Raw genomic sequence first — 16,124 nt, forward strand, 5'->3', positions numbered from 1 at the left:
CTGATGTTCATTTAACAAAATTAATCAAACAGTTGTTAGAAAATAAGATTCAATCCAACTGCAATCTGAAATATTTGAAATCAGACAATCTAACGCAGCATGACTGTTTCACATCCGCCACGGGTCGCCAAAACGGTGGTTTTTTGTTTTATGCATTCGAAAAATCGAAATTCGGAAGCAATTTTGCAGATTTTTTTTTTTGAATAGCTAAACGAACCGCACAACACAGTTGCTAGTTGCTACTCCTACACAATTTCTCGTCATACACTAGATTAATTTCAGACTTGGTCTCCCAACTTGTGGCTACACAACTTTGATTTTTTCTGGATTAGAGTGGGAATTAGCATTTAAATTTCTGAAATCTATCTTTCTGTGCTAGAATCTGTTAAAGTCGATCTCTTTTCAGTCGGTGATTGAAGGGTAGCCTAATTGTGCCAAGCACCAAGTACCAACTACCAACAGGGATCTCTTCTCCTACGTACTAGGATCGCAAGAATCTATAGAGCTTCGCTTGTGATTATGGCGCAGTTCACCGTTCAAAACGGTCCGAAGTTGTTCTTGCTTGGGGACAGGATGTCGTATCGTTTAGAAGCTAAAGACCCATTTCGCTATAAACTTGGTGATTTGTCAAGATTTAGGGAAAGCCACCCACTCCGTTTCATCCACAACAATGCCAGATTATGTAGGTTTACTCGCGTTTTCAGTTATAGAAACAAGAAACCGATCACCATTGGGGGGGAAGAGCATGACGTTGTTTACTGTGAAGACGGTGACTATGAAAATGATGATGAGTTGGACTGCTTCCGAGGTTTGGTGTTAGACACCTCTTACAGGTACTTAGCTTTTCTTCTACTCTGAAGTTTGAACTAAGTATAGTGGGAATTTGCACTGTATTAGCTCTTATTTGTCTTTGATTCTCTTTGTTAGGCCTATCAATGTTGTCTGCTGGAGGCGTGCTATCTGTTTGGAGTTCTTGGAGAAGGTTAGACTAGTGGCCTAGTTAATGGGACCTGTTGTTTTCCTTTCAATTACTTCATTAGGAAATTTGAATATCATTTTATTGATTATCCTGTTATAAATTTCTGTGGCTTCTGCAGCATCAGCATGTTGTCTTTCTTCTGTTATGATAATTGACAAGTCCAAAAGATTAAAATCTTAAAATGCATATAGATCACAGGTAACCATAATAGTAGCGGGTAGCCTACTTACGGTTTGTGCTTGTATCTGCAATGTTTTAAGTTTGTGATGCCTGCTGAAACACCTAAATGCATCTATCATGAAATGAAAAATGTTTGTTTATGAAGCCTGATATTGGTATGTTGAAACACGCAAATGAATCTGTTATGAAATGGAATACGAGATCCAGCATGCGACTCTTTCTCAACTAGTGCATCTTTACTTCAAAATTCAATTAATGATAATAATCCATTCTCTCTAATAAGTTTATCTGCATCATTTCTTAAGTTAGCTTTCTTTTTTTGGAGGAAAAAAAGAGAAAAGTGGAGAAAGTGATAGACAGGGGTTGAAAGCTGATCCCAAATTAATCTACCAATAAGATACACTATGTTAGACATAATCAGTCATCCTCAAGAAAAATATTTGATATCAAATGCCAAAAGCAGCCTCCATTTCCTCTGATGTCAATCACTGTTGAGCTGCTGCTGCAAACCTTCTCGTGTCATCAATTGCCGCGGATCTATGGCTGTCCAGGAAAATCTCATTTCTGTTGTTGCTGAATGTATTTCCTAGATTTGGTCAAAAACAAACCAAATTAAAACATACCTCTGAAGTTTGGAAGTTCTTCTGTTACTTGAAATCTCTCTAATTCCTAATGAATTTTATTTCCTGGAGAGCACCATTCTAAGCCTAGGACTGCACAAGTGGTGCAACCCCATCATGATGTTTTTGTCACAGATGGGATATATCTGGTAAACTCTTGTTGATAGGGTCAGAATAGAAGCCATAGAAGATGTCCAGTTGTGCTGGCTCAGTTTTTGGCTGTGATGAGTGTTTTCAAGAAAAAGTCTCAGTTCTATCTCTAGTGGTCTTGTTATTCTGCCCCTTTCAAGTATTAGATGTGCCAGCTATCGGTACATTGCTCACCAAGGCTTTGGTTGTTTCATTGGAGGGAAATATTCCTGTGGAGGAAATTGATGATTTATCATGATATACCCAAATAAGGTTAGCAGCCCAAAAAAAATATGTGAAGTTGGACGCTTGCGAGAAGTCTTATCGACGAGGTGCATGACATTAAATTGGCCATCAGAATCAGTTTCTTGGTTTTTTCTATCATATGATTTGATCTTTCTATTTTTTTTTTTTGGGGGTGGGGGTGAGGGGTGTAGTGCTTGGTATTATGAAATTTTTTGTTTGAGTTGGATTTTTCATCTATTCGATTTAAGTGTTTTTTCATTTTTGGTTGGCAAATTTAGTCATACTACAGTTTTTAATGTTGCTACCTTATTTTTAAGATCTTGAGCTCAGCTTTTCCCATTTTTCAAGTTGATAGTTTTTGAGGAAAGTATTTACAGAAATATTGATCCTCTTGGTTGGAAACTATGTTTAGAAAAATATGCAATTGTGGTGAGCAGTTCATATAAATTAACCTCTCAGCATGATCCTAAAATCATTGTCTTCAGATGCAAAATCATCCTATAGTCGATACGTTTAACTGTGAGGATTGACTGAGCAAGAAAGGGATTTATGCATAGGTGTTTGATTGTGGCACTGCATTGTTTGACCCATCATAGGTTGGATCTGGGCAGCTCCACTTTATTCTTTTCATTGATCCTGATCCTGTGATCCTCCATGGGAAGCTGGGTGGACTGATGACAAGGTCACTTTTAGTTTAAACAGTTAAATGTGAGGATTGGCTGGTTCCACACTGAAATGTAACACCATGGATCATCCAATATCCTGGCAAGATCATAGTTGCTTGATATTGCCACTGCATCTGGGCTCAAATTTGTCCTACCCTTGATCCTGATCCTTGATGGGAAGTTGGATGGACTCGTAATTCTCTTGCACCCATCATGTGTCTTCATGTTTCTCACAGGTTGATTCACTGATGGGTTTTCTTCTTTTCCCTTAATGGCACTAATTATATGCTTCTTTTTTTTTTTTTCTTTTTTTCCAACTTTGTGACTGTCCTGAAGGATCTTATAGCTGGTGTTGTTATTATCTAGTTGTATACATGTATACGAATATCTTTTCTGGCTTTTATCAAAGTTTAATGATATCTTTTTCTTTTTTGTTTTCGTCTTGTTTTTCCTCTGCCAGGCTGATGTTCTAGAATATTATGACCAGACTGTAAACTCTTCCAGTGGACCATTCTACATACCAGCTGTCTTAAGGGTATAATGTCAAATTTTTTTTGGTTTTTGTTTACTTGGTAGTTTACTTTTTATTTTTGAGATTATATATATTATTTCATCAAAGCTCTCCTTCTTTTCTTTGCTCCACTCATATTGGGAATTGTCCATTATAACTGATAGAACTTCTGCTTCCAGATTCCCCATTTACTGCAGACAGTCAAGAGGAGAAGAATCAAACAAAACCTTAGTCGTAAAAGTATATTTGCTCGGGATATGTTTACTTGTCAGTAAGTAATTACTGAAGCACATAAACACTTGTGATCAGTTTGCAGTTTGCAGAACAATTAGGATAAACACTCATGTCGTTCAATGCATTTGGAGGTTCTAATTAGGCCATTGAGCTAATCCTTGTTAAGCTATAGGGCAGAAAAATGGATGAAAGCAAAGTGATAATGGGGCTTACAGTTAGTAGGGGTATGTGTCACATGACATTGAGGGTTTTGGTTGGAGATTGTAACTGTTTATAGAACTTATTGGTTGGTCAAGAGGAAAGATGACTGATAAATAATTGAAACTTTAAGGTAGCCTGGCATAGTCAATGGATTGGGAAGTCTGCATGATGAGATGGATGATTGATTGCTTAAGGTTTATGAACTAGACTTTGGATAGAAGGCTGATTATGAGTGATAAAACAGTGGATTTTATTTTTTAGAAACTGAGAATAGTACAACAGAAGAGGACTAGAGGAGTCACAGATTTTCTGTAGTTTTAAGAGACTGGACCAGCCTGTCCTGTTAAATTTTTGACTGTTAGGGTTGCATCAAATTTTAAGATAAATGTATCACTAACCAAAAACAAGAACCAGGATGCTTTCCATTTTGATGTTAGGTTGAGTGTTTAGTCTATGGGCCACTTATAGCATTTCTCAATCATCTCCATCCCCCCTTTCATGTATTCAAATTTGTCGACATCTAAAGAGAAATAATTTTAATTCTCCACTCACTCTTGAAAGCATCAACTATGAGAACCTTTGATGGTGTTTTCTACATTTAGAAGCACCTTGGTAGGATTATATGGATCTTATTCATCCCAACTCAAATTAAATTTTTTTAAGCACCAAATACTTGTTGGCCCTGATATTCAGCTTCCCTTAAAAGCTGTGGTTGTTTTGCTCTCACTTCTTGGGTACTTTGCAAGGGAAGATTTTACAAAGTTTTATGCTATATGGTAAAACCCTAATAATATTTCCCAAAAATTCATACAAGAATGCAAGAAATAACAAGATAACACGGTCATGGGCCCACCCCCCACCCACGGGTGTCCCAACAACCTCAAAAACACCATACCCTCACCACTGTCCCCAAAACCCCAATTATCCCCATTATAACAAATAACCCAACAACCCCACCACAGGCCCACCCAGGGTAACCAACAGGGTAACCCAATACCCCCCTCTTCCCCTATTTATTATATCAAATAACCCTAACAACCCCATCCACAAGGCCCCACCAGGGTCCAACACCCGGCCCCCGAAAATCACCTGTCCTCAAGGTGATGGAAGTTGAAGTTTAGTCGGTGATGGTGCCGCATAACCGTAGTGAACAAACACCTCCGGCCAAAACACACCCCGCCAAACGGACGGAGCGGCCCGCAACGAAATAACCCCATCGCACCACCGCATCTCAGGAGCGCGGCGCTGTGGAAGACGGGGATCCCCGCGCAGCCCCAACCGCCGCCCCTCTATCGAGTCGGAGGTTGAAGATGATGAAGTGGTTGGTCCGGCGGATGGCGGGTGGTTGGGTTTGGTTTGTGACTTTAATGGTAATGAAAGCAAGGGGTTGGTGCAACGATTGGGCCGGCCCATATTAAAGTTGAGGTGGGTGGGGTCCAAAATTTAAACCCAAGGGTGAAGAGAAATGGGTTGGGATTGGTAATAAACGATGGGCGGGTATAATGGGCGAGATGGGCCGAGAGGAGGCGGGGTAAGGAGGGGCGACCCAGGGGGCTGGGGCAGCGGCCCGCTGTGTTGGGTGTTGGGCCTAAGTTTGAGACGAAACAAACCGAGAGGCCCAAAACACAACGGCTCAGGGATTGGACCAAACCCGAACCGGGAGGTGAACCAAACCAAACCCAAAACCAAACTCCATCGCCCTCTCCACGAACAGCAGCCCGCCACCACGGGTCCAGCGAGGCCGGCGCCGATCCCGCCTGCAAACGGTGATCGAGCACACCCTCGGCGAAAACCGGTAGGTTTCAACAAGATTCTCATCCTTCCCTCTTCCAAATATGGCTGCAACCACCCACCGGACCCGGATTCATCGGCAGCCCCTGGAGTGCCCCCACCGACCACGAATAGCTCCCAAACCTCGGTGTTCCAAAGCCACACCGCACACCAAACCAACGCGGGCCCGAACACCCAACCAACCGCCAAGACCGCGATACCCAACAAGTGCATCGCCACCAAAGCCGAGAGCTATCCGAGCCAAACACACCAAGGGGGCAAAAGACCTATTAACCACCAGGCCCATCACTAGAAAAGGAGATAAACCAAACCCCCGGATCGACGCGTGCCAATTGTAAACCCAATAATATTCCCAAAACATACAGAATGCAAGAAATAACAAGATAACCGGTCTAGGGCCCCCCCCCCACGGTGGTGTCCACACTCTCTAAACTCCTTCCCTCTACTCACTTGTCCCTCTATTTTAACCCTCAATTATCCCTCTATTTATAATTTCAAATAACCTACTACCCCATCCCATGGCCCATCCTAGGGTAATCCTAACTAGGGTACCCTATTTTCCTCTTTCTCTTCCTCTATTTTTTTCAAATCCTACTCCCCCCCGGCCCCTCGGGTCCCACTATACATTTGAAGTTTTATCCAAATTGTGAGTTCCAAGTATATTAGCATTTGGTTCACTGGTGTCTGCATTTGAAGAACCAGTACATAATGATGTTTGTAATAATGCGGGAACTTGGTGGTTGTTATTGTAATTGGCATCTGATTAAAACAGTTACTTTTGCTGGGGTGGGTGTCCTGACCTCTGCTGTTCTTTTTATGGTGGAGAATATGTAAGGGTGTTCCCCCCCCCCCCTTCTTTTGGTGATTGTGTTAGCAGCATGTATCTGACTTGTAATGCTAGAGAAATCTATATGATTCTTTTCCTGGAATTTTTTTTTTTTGGGGGGGGGGGGGGGGGGGGTTTTTTTTTTTTTTTTTTTTTTTTTTTTTTTTTTTTTTTTTTTATTAAATTATTTGTTCCCATTGCTATAGGGAAGCCTTCTACTCTTTTCCAGGATATTGCTGTGAAGAGTGTGTGTTGGTGTCTGCCCTCTACTCCTCTCGTTCCACACTCCCCTTTCTTCTTTTACTTTTTGAAGAGTATTACACATTTACATGTGTGTGTTTGTAATCTGTTCTCTCTCTTTCAGGTCAATGTGGCTGATCTCATTAAGTTGGAATAAGGTTTAGATGTTGTTGCTGTAAAGATGCCTTTAGCTGTTTTGCTAGTTCTGATGAGTGGAAAAGATACACTCTTTTCCCTCCTTTCATATATGCCTTCTGAGAATGTTAACCACCATGTGGGATATATTTCCATTTGAATGCCATAGTTTATTTCCTAGTTACTGATGAAGCACCTTCCTCTTTCCATGAAGTTGCAGCAAAATTCTGTTTTCATTTTTAAGGCTCTTATGGAAACTGTAAGGTATCTGAGTTATCATTGTTGAATTTAAAGTTCATGTTCAACTGCTTGATTCAGCCACAAAGTCCCCTTCTGCCAATATGGAAGTACGAGGTTCCACCCAAAATTCTTGGGGCATTATCTATTCCCTTTCTCTTGGTATGGTAAATGATTGGGAATGTCCCAGGTTTTCTGGAAGAAGCCAATGTTTCATATGCCAATATTAAATATGAGCACTTAAAGCATGAATACCCTTCCCCACTTTAAAACTTTCCTGTTTAAGTATGAATAAAGTGTTTCTTAATGTTTTCTATAAATCTGAGCCAGAATAAAATAGTATTATATTTATAATTTTATTGAAAAAAAGTTTTAAGAAATTTCAAACATGTATTAACTTGTCCAATATAACGGTCTACTGGTTTTAATTCTGATTTTCAACAGAATGGAAATCTCAGCCGGTAAATTAGAGGCACATACTTAAGAGTGAGGCTTACACATGTTTTGCTCTTTTGTAACAGGTACTGTTCTTCAAGACAGAGTTTGACTATTGACCATGTTCTGCCAAATTCTAGGGGTGGAGAATGGAAATGGGAAAATCTGGTAAGCAGATTCATAACAGTTCATGTAGATGCTGGTAATATATTTTGTGCCACCAATGAAATGTTCACCCTTCGGTGATATGGTTCATTGGATCATTTTGGTTTATAAAAAAACATGTTTAAGCTTGGGTTTGTACTATAACAGGTTTTCAGGATTGGTGAAAAAAATCAGAAGAATTTGAACCACACAAAATGAGAGACCAAGATAGACCGAGGGTAACAGACTAACAGTAGAGTCTATGTAAATAAAATTAGGTGTTTTCTTGGTAATCTGGGGCAGTATTCGGGTGGGTGGATCAGTATTAATCATTATAGAATTACAACTTTTTATCAGTGTGCCTTGAGATAATGACTTCCTGCCCTCTGGGGCATTTGTAGTTGCATGGCAAACACGAACCACTGGACACTATAAAATGGGTGGGTTTTCTTGAAGGGCATTGCTTAGGTCTCTATATTCATGCACTACCCCATTTTAATTCTCTCATCTACACAAAGCACCTCAATTTTCTGGTGATCAACTTGTATGGCTGGATTATTCTTAATGGCAGGTCACTGCTTGTGCAAAATGCAATTCAAGAAAGGGTCAGATGACTTTGGAGGAAGCAAATATGAAGCTGAAAAAGGTCCCAAAGGTCTCTGCTAGTTCTCTCTCTGTTTTTCGTCACTACCCTAGGCAATAGTATAAATTCAACACCCACTGCTTAATAACTTATTGGCACAAGCACTAGTTCATCTTGCAGGCCCCGAAGGATTATGACATGCTGACCATACCTTTAAATTCTTCTGCTTTGAAAATGCTGAGGAGGCGAGATGGGACACCAGATGAGTGGCGTCAATACCTGGCGATGCCATGACACCAGTGGTGATTCTAATGTGCATACCCATATTCTGTACATAATTGATACCATGCCTCACCGATGTGCCTGGAAAAGTTTTACCAAGCACACATGGCTTCCCAACTACTCTCCCCATTGCATATAAAGTTCATGTATAGCCAACATAAGTGGAGGATGTTGTGTGATCCACATAGAACCTTTAGGTACAAGAGATCAGCAACACCAGTACATATATATTGCGAATGTACCTGAGTTAGGTAATATGAAAATGTATTTTCTTTAAGGTATTTGAATGCCCCCTGTAATGTAAATGTGCTTGTTCTTGACGTTTTCACATCTAATATTGAATAATTCCCTAATTTTAATGGCTCGCACTCCAAAGGCAACTATTTACAAAAAAAATGTTCAAAGTAATCTCACAAACTTTGTGACAAAACATTTGGATAGGAAAACTAAGAAATTAAGATGGGTTTAAAACAACTCAGAGCGAACCAACTCTTTTTATATAGAAGAGGAAGAGATACTTATAGAGGGATATTTCTTGGAAACAATGTCTTCTTTAAAGTCTAGTTTGTTGAACAAGATTTTTGTAGAATACCAATTAACTATTTAAGTATCTCTTAAGAAATAAAATCCCTTCTAATGCATCTTTGTAAAACACAAATATGTCAATTTAATTTTTCAACTCTAAGCAGTTACCCCCATCATATTGGTGGAATCTTTTTCATAGTCATTCTGAGACATGCTCCCTTGTCATGTTGGTAAAGGAGAAAGAAGGCAAAGAAATACAATATGGATTAGCTAGCTGACTATGGTTGTTCCTTTTTGAAATCTAGACTAAATGCGTAAGGATTTCACTCCCCATTTTTATTTTTACTAGGTTTTGACTAATCAGTCCTTAATCAGCCCATTAATCATTTTCAAAATCATCTTTTGGATTAATTTGGATTCATGGATTGAATTCGAGATCTTCTGGGAGTTAAAAAGAAAATCATAATTCAAAACCGGAACCAAAATTTTCTGAGCATTGGTTTGACTCTTATTTTAATGGAAGGGCTAAATGTTAGGGACCAGCTTCGAGGCATATGGAACTATAGAGCGCGAAGCTGTGCTACTTTGCCCATACGATTTCACAAATTTCTTCTTTTAACCAGGAAAAGTTGGTTCCACCACTGAAATTAGGTATGAAGATGGCTTCAGAGTTTCTGATCACAGTAACGTAGGGTGGGCCTCCATCAAATTAAATTGAACAAGCTCCCTCCCTCCCAAGGCACCCAACCTAATCCTCCTAAAAAGCAGAGCAGTTCGTTGGTGATTGGTGACTGTTCACTGGTAAGGTCAAGTTGATGGATGAACTGGGTTATCATCAAGTGCAATTTTCACCCCCTCTTGATTTCTATCACTGATTTACTTATTTATGTAGATTGCTCAACCAGAGCTAAGTCTGCAACTGGATATAAAGATGCAGTTATGGCATTCCCTGGTTATGTGGATGTTCATTTAGGTTCTCTGTTAATTCAGCTAAAATGGGTAATCTTTAAGAAACCATTCTTGGTAGCTGGATGTTAGGACAAAATATTCCGTTATAGTCGAGGAAGATTATATAAATCATCTGTAACGAAGTAGAAACTGGTTAGGACAAGTGCAGGAAACTAGGCCAGATGTTCAGTATGAGATATGAATTGTTTGGTCATTGCCATTTGTAGAGACACAGAGATGGCAGATTTAAAAAAAGCTTTCTGAAAGAATCTGAAACAAGAAACCAGAAACATAACCCAGCTAACTGATGTAGTTACCCACCTCTTCCAGTCTTCGGGTTAAGATAATGGTGGCTCTTAACTGTCTCTTTCCCTCTCTCACGCTAAATTTCTCGGTGATTTCACATTAACTAGACAACCCAGTCACTGACAAATCATTAAGGACAAGGGCAGGACCCAGGAGAGAGCAGCAGCAGCACCAGCCCTGTGTTTGAAGGTTTGAAATGTAGACTTGCATGCCTGCATCATTGGTAGATGCACCCCTCTTGGATTCTATTCCCCTGCAGACCTTCCCTGCTTATCCTAAGCCTGCCAAACCCATTTGGGATTTGAAGAAATTTTGAATACCTAGCCTAAAACTGAAACTTAACTCCAGAAGCAAACCCACCATGTACAATAGAATTCAAACTTAATTGACAATTGTAAGCCACATCGTTACATGTGGACAGAACTAGCATGTGCAAGTTTGAAATTCACTGTTGCATCCCATGTTAGGAACTTGGAATTTAGATAAACTCTTAATTCAGTACAGCAATTAGGTCATGCAGACCCAAAAGTTCAAACTATGGTTTAACACCCCCAAAGGAAAACAGGAAAAAAGAAAGTAAGCAATCCTAGTCTCCAGAGCTTTGATGAGAGGGAGGAAGGAAAGGAAGGTGGGACTTGGGAGGGAGAGAATTTGAACGCATTAGTAATTACAGGGGCCCACAGAGGCAGGCCCACCTTTCCCTCTCTTCATAAATAGGGGAGATCAAATTATAAGTTGCAAAATTTTGTTGAAACCTTGATAAGTGATATGCTGAGAAGAAAAAGAAAAAACACAGAAACAAAAACTTGTGGGCTTTCTGGCTGTGGCCCTGTGGAAGACCTTGTGGCCTGCAGGGGCGTGCCTCAGTGAGTGTGTGAGTGTGTGAGTCTGTGGTGTGTGTGTGTGTGTGGACAGAGAGAGAAAAGAGAGAGAAGGTGATAGCGAGAGGGAAGGGTGTGTGTGCTGTGTGTGGGGTTTCTCTTGACTGGTTATTGTGGTGGTTCTGTTTTTGCTTTCTCTGCCGACAGAAAACAGTCTTTAAAGATTAAAGAGCAGATAAAGGCCATAGAACAGACTATTTCTTGTTTAACTACTCTCTTCCCTTCTTCTTCTTCAGTTCTTTTGGGGTGTTTGAGCTTCCTATATACTAATGGACATGGATTTCTATCGAAATCTGTCGGTTTCCGGTGGCTTCAAGTCCGAACCTCCAGAGCAGGTTATGTCTCCGGTTTGCTCAAAGCTTGGAGGCTTATCTGGTTCTTTGGACGACCTTTTCCCACCTGAAAATATGGTGAGTGCCTCCACGGAACCCGCCTTCTTTTACTTTTCCTTTCTAGTTTCCTCTTTCTTTCACAGTATATTCTCTATCCTACCTTTCTCTGTGGTTGTTTTTGAGGTTTGTCTTGTGGGTTAACGATGAACAAAAGCTTTGTGACTTCTTAGTGTGTTTTCCATTTCTTCCTTATTTTTCAAACCAAAATATTTGTTCCTCCTCAAGATTTGTTTTTTCTGGAGGGGTGAGAGTTTCTTTAGGGAGACTTTATTGTTAATGCATTATTCGTTGGTTCTGTTGTGTAACTACCATATGTTTCTACATTTTTATCTTTTAATTCTCTTTTTCTGTGGGTATATAAGCTTGTGCTTTGTTGAATTGGTTTTCTTTCTTTAATTGAAATGCAGGAAGGTGATGTTGGTCTAGAATGGCTCTCAATCTTTGTGGAGGACTGCTTATCCAGCAGTGGGATCTGTGTCCCACCACCCACAACTACCCAGAACAACCCAACTCCAGAAGCCTCAAAGCCCTCTAAGAGAAACCACCAGAACCCTTGTCTAAGAGATTTTGTAATCCCAGGCAAGGCCAGAAGCAAAAGGAAAAGAGCCACTGCAACCCCTTTAAGAAATTGCCCTCCTTTAGGACTGGACCCACAGAACCAGCCCCTCCTCCTCAACTGCTCAGATCCTCCTCTACTCCAACAAGCATATTGGTTAGCTGATAGTGAACTGATGGTGCCCAAGAAAGAGAATAATGATGATGGCAATAGCAATAACAGCAGTAGTTGCGGCAGAAGAGGATATGAGGAGGAAAGAAGAGAGGAGAAACCAGTTGTGGGCTATAAGGAAAGCTCAGAGAGTGGTAGTATTGTGCAGCCAAGGAGGTGCACCCATTGTCTGGCACAAAGAACCCCACAATGGAGAGCAGGGCCTTCAGGTCCAAAGACACTCTGCAATGCCTGTGGAGTGAGGTTCAAATCTGGTAGGCTACTGCCTGAGTATAGGCCAGCTAAGAGCCCTACCTTTGTGAGCTACAAGCACTCCAATTCTCACAAGAAAGTGTTGGAGATGAGGATGTCTGTTCATACTCATTCTGAGTGATGGTTGCTTTAATTTCTACTTTCAACCTCTGTAAAGACCAGACTATCAGGAGTGTGCGGAGGGAGAGAGAAAGAGAGAGAGAGAGAGAGAGAGAGAGGAAGGAAGAGGTTGATGTATACCAATGTAAGTCTATTCAGTTTTAGTTCTAGTATGTCTGGAAGGAATTGAAGATGATGAAACTGAGAGGAGAAGTGCCTTTCATATATAATACATCTACCTAGTTAATTATTCTATAGCTCTGAAGCTTTTAATTTCTGCTAACTAGTCCAGATTCCAGAAGAAAAAAAACAAAGCTTTGTCTTCTATATAGTCAAAAAACTAATTCTTAATTTTGTCTTTTGATTTTATTTATTTGTTCTTGAACTTTTGCATTTCCTCCTCAATCTCTCCTGATTTTAATGTCTTACAACTTTTTCCCCCTTCGACTTGATATTGCTCTCCATGTCTAGTCCTGCTTTGGTGAGATAAGATATGTCTCCTGGCATGCACTGATGCACGTGACTATTATTATTCTTTCCTCCTCAAAATATTCGCACGGAAATGGAAAACTAAAACTGAAAACAGTTTCTAGGATTCCTTTGTCATTTTCTTGAATCCTTGTCCTATCTTTTGTTTGGGTTACCATAATATGGCGAAATTTTTACTCTTGTACGTGCCAACTCTTCCTCTTACTTGCTCCAGAAATTACTGAAATAAAATCCTTTCTACCAAACCAAAACCAACATCAACACCAGAAGGTCAAAATATACAGTAAAATTGCATTCCCTTAGACGCCCTTGACTTGGCAGATGATCAGTATCAGAAGGGTTCAAGCACTTCATTTGTAGTTGTAAAAGTCTTGAACTAGTCAACAAAATTCTAACCCAACATGGAACTTCGTCTCACCACATGAACACAATGCATTTTTGAAACAGACAGCTTGCTTGGATTTGTTTAAAATGGCTTCTGGTGAACACCTTCATCCACTTGTGGAGGTTCTCAGTATCATTGAAGATATCTTGTGTTTGAGACTTGCCCAAATGGTACTTGCTTGAAAAGAAAAAAAAAATCTTTTTTCATCCCATTTCATTAATTCTCACCAGGTCCATAGTCTATCCCATTTCATTAATTCTCACCAAATTGGTAGGTGGATTTACTCAAATATTAAGATCCAGTGAGACAAGAATTTTTGAAACTTAAAAGAAACCATGTCTGGTCCTCCACCAACTTTCCCTCCTAGCTTCCAACAATGCACCAGAGTTAGACAAGCCTCATACTAATTTGGGTTGATGAGTTGGATTAAATTTTAAGCTATACAATAGGCCAATATTTTCCCACCTAATTAATTTAAATTTGAATTTAGATGGAAAAGGGAGATTAAGAAAAGATAATGTATGGTTTGAATGTAATGAGCACTTATATATATAAACACATAAGATAAGATAAGATGATGACAGAGATGGGTGGAGATATTTTAGAGAGAGAGAGAGAGAGAGAGGCATAAGGTGTTGATGAAGGAAGACTTTGAATGGGCTTAAGAGGGAATTGAGGACAGAGTCGCATGATTGATCACTGTGTGGGGCCGGGGGCTATTGTTTTTGTCTGCCTCATGAGAGTCTTGAAAAGGGTCCCCCCACCAGAGGCCATACCCTTCCTTTTGAAAATCTGAAAATTTGAAAATTTGAAAATTTGAAGGCAGATGGAGGACGCTTGCATTGAGCCAGAGCAAACTAAATCTAAATCTAAAATATTGGTAAAATTAAACTGGGCATTGATGAATATTTACAAGCTATACTATATATGGGCCATTTGATTGCTAGAGCACCTGGTTCTCTTTGGGTTCTTGCTATGTATGGTTTTGTGGATGGTAATTTGAATGGTGATCCTATAGTGTAGGACATCATGTACATGACTGCAGTTATGGGAGTAATTTCTAGTCTCCCAAACTCTATACAAAAAGTGGTAAAGAAGAGAGTCATATTAGAGTATAACTCATTCCCCTTGTAGAACTCTTTACTCTGTAAAGTACTTCTTTCTCTTTTCCATTTAGAAAAAAATTGAAGCCTCAATCTAAAAACAATTTGATTGAGATTTTGTTTTATTGTGGATGTAGGCTTCACAATAAATGCCACGTTAATTCTTGAATTTTCTTGTGTGAATGTTTTTAATAAATTGAATAAGTACCTTACTTTGAGACCTATTATTTTAAAGTTTCTAACAAAACATAACTCGTTCAGAAGAGTGATACTTTTGGTTAAGTGCATCCTGTCAAAATCCAGTTCCTGATAAAATGGGCTTCATAAATTGTGTCCAAAGTGACTCTGGGTTCTAGATTAATCTCCATGCAACTTTACCCCAACAATGCTTGATTATGAAGGACAAGTTCACGGAAACCCAAACAACCTCTTTCCTTAGATTTACACATTTTGCTCCAAGATACTAGGTGAATTGTCTTTTTATCCTCCCTTTGCCTCCAATAGAAGTTACTGATAAATTTGCGAATGGATTCGTGTGTTGCCATAGGAATGAACTGCATACGTAGCCATTGAAGATGCCACTGATTTAATCAACACCTCACGATCTGCATGAGAGAGGTACAAATAATTCCAGCCCTGTGTCTTTGCCTCAGTCCTTGATACTAACTCCTAAAATGTTTGTTTCTTTGACACTCCTATTCAATGGGGAGACCAAGATATTTGGTTGGCCCGTCACTCTGCTTTACTCCTAAGATTCTGCTTTACTCTCAAGATTCTTGTAAACCATTTTCTAAATTTGTGAGGAGTATTTGGACTGAAAGTTACGGTAGACTTGAGTGATTTATGGCTTGTCCATTGGCTAAGCAAACAAATTCACACACTCTTTCAAATTGACAACTTCATGTACTTTCAACTCAAAGAAAATAAGACAGTCATCAACAAAAAGCAAATAGAAGATGGGAGGGGCTCTTCCTCTCTCTCTAACTGTCTAACACCTTTAATCATCTTGTTTTGTTCAGCCCTCTCTAGCATTCTACTAAACACCTGCAAACAAAGATTGAAGATAAATGAAGACAAGGGGACCCCTTGCCTAATACCCCTTGAAGGGACGAAGGACTCTTTCTCTACTCCATTAGGAAGCAAGGTGTAAGTGACAATGGTGACGGTTTCCATGATAAGATCAACCCACAAATTACAAAAACCAAGCTAGAGGAAGGTTTGATTTGGGAAATTGGTGATGGGTCCCAAGTGGATATATGGAATGGCAGTTGGATTCCAACAAATGATGATTTCAAAAATTACCACCTTGAAGCCTGTCAACTACACAACTAATAAGGTGGCTGATTTAATGCATAGCCGTAGCAAGGAGTATATGTTAACGCAATTAGGGAGCTTCTAAATAGAAATGATCAACAAGCCATCTGCAACATCAAACTAAGCATCAACTACAGACATCTGGGGGCCTTCCCATAATGGAATCTACTCGACTAAATTTGCATACCACCCTCTGATGAATAAGAGAGACAATTCCTTCTTCATCGAGGCAACACAAGTGAGAGGGGGTTCCTATAACACAGGC

The 16,124-nt window shown here is 39.8% G+C and overlaps 2 protein-coding genes across 2 annotated transcripts; both read left to right on the forward strand.

Annotated features, from left to right (window-relative positions):
- LOC149001289 (uncharacterized) lies at positions 1-8,798 on the forward strand. Its single transcript, XM_089138893.1, has 7 exons — positions 1-833; positions 928-982; positions 3,280-3,354; positions 3,510-3,601; positions 7,516-7,597; positions 8,145-8,228; positions 8,337-8,798. The coding sequence occupies exons 1-7, from the start codon at positions 520-522 to the stop codon at positions 8,448-8,450; spliced, it is 816 nt and encodes a 271-aa protein (XP_088995019.1). The 5' UTR covers positions 1-519; the 3' UTR covers positions 8,451-8,798.
- Positions 8,799-10,977: 2,179 nt separating this feature from the next.
- Positions 10,978-12,825, forward strand: LOC149001290 (GATA transcription factor 12-like). The gene is made up of 2 exons (XM_089138557.1): positions 10,978-11,508; positions 11,898-12,825. The coding sequence occupies exons 1-2, from the start codon at positions 11,368-11,370 to the stop codon at positions 12,588-12,590; spliced, it is 834 nt and encodes a 277-aa protein (XP_088994683.1). The 5' UTR covers positions 10,978-11,367; the 3' UTR covers positions 12,591-12,825.
- The last annotated feature ends 3,299 nt before the right edge of the window (positions 12,826-16,124 follow it).

Source organism: Hakea prostrata, chromosome 10 (genome assembly GCF_041222555.1).
Source record: "Hakea prostrata isolate BN-2017 chromosome 10, UWA_Hpros_2, whole genome shotgun sequence".
In the NCBI taxonomy this organism is placed as follows: Eukaryota; Viridiplantae; Streptophyta; class Magnoliopsida; order Proteales; family Proteaceae; genus Hakea; species Hakea prostrata.

Bases quoted from the DNA above. Each gene is read 5' to 3' on its own strand.
- LOC149001289 (XM_089138893.1), top strand. From the start codon at position 520: ATGGCGCAGTTCACCGTTCAAAACGGTCCGAAGTTGTTCTTGCTTGGG. The intron at 834-927 runs GTACTTAGCTTT...TCTCTTTGTTAG, and splicing joins GTGTTAGACACCTCTTACAG to GCCTATCAATGTTGTCTGCT. The intron at 3,602-7,515 runs GTAAGTAATTAC...CTTTTGTAACAG, and splicing joins CGGGATATGTTTACTTGTCA to GTACTGTTCTTCAAGACAGA.
- LOC149001290 (XM_089138557.1), top strand. From the start codon at position 11,368: ATGGACATGGATTTCTATCGAAATCTGTCGGTTTCCGGTGGCTTCAAG. The intron at 11,509-11,897 runs GTGAGTGCCTCC...ATTGAAATGCAG, and splicing joins TTTTCCCACCTGAAAATATG to GAAGGTGATGTTGGTCTAGA.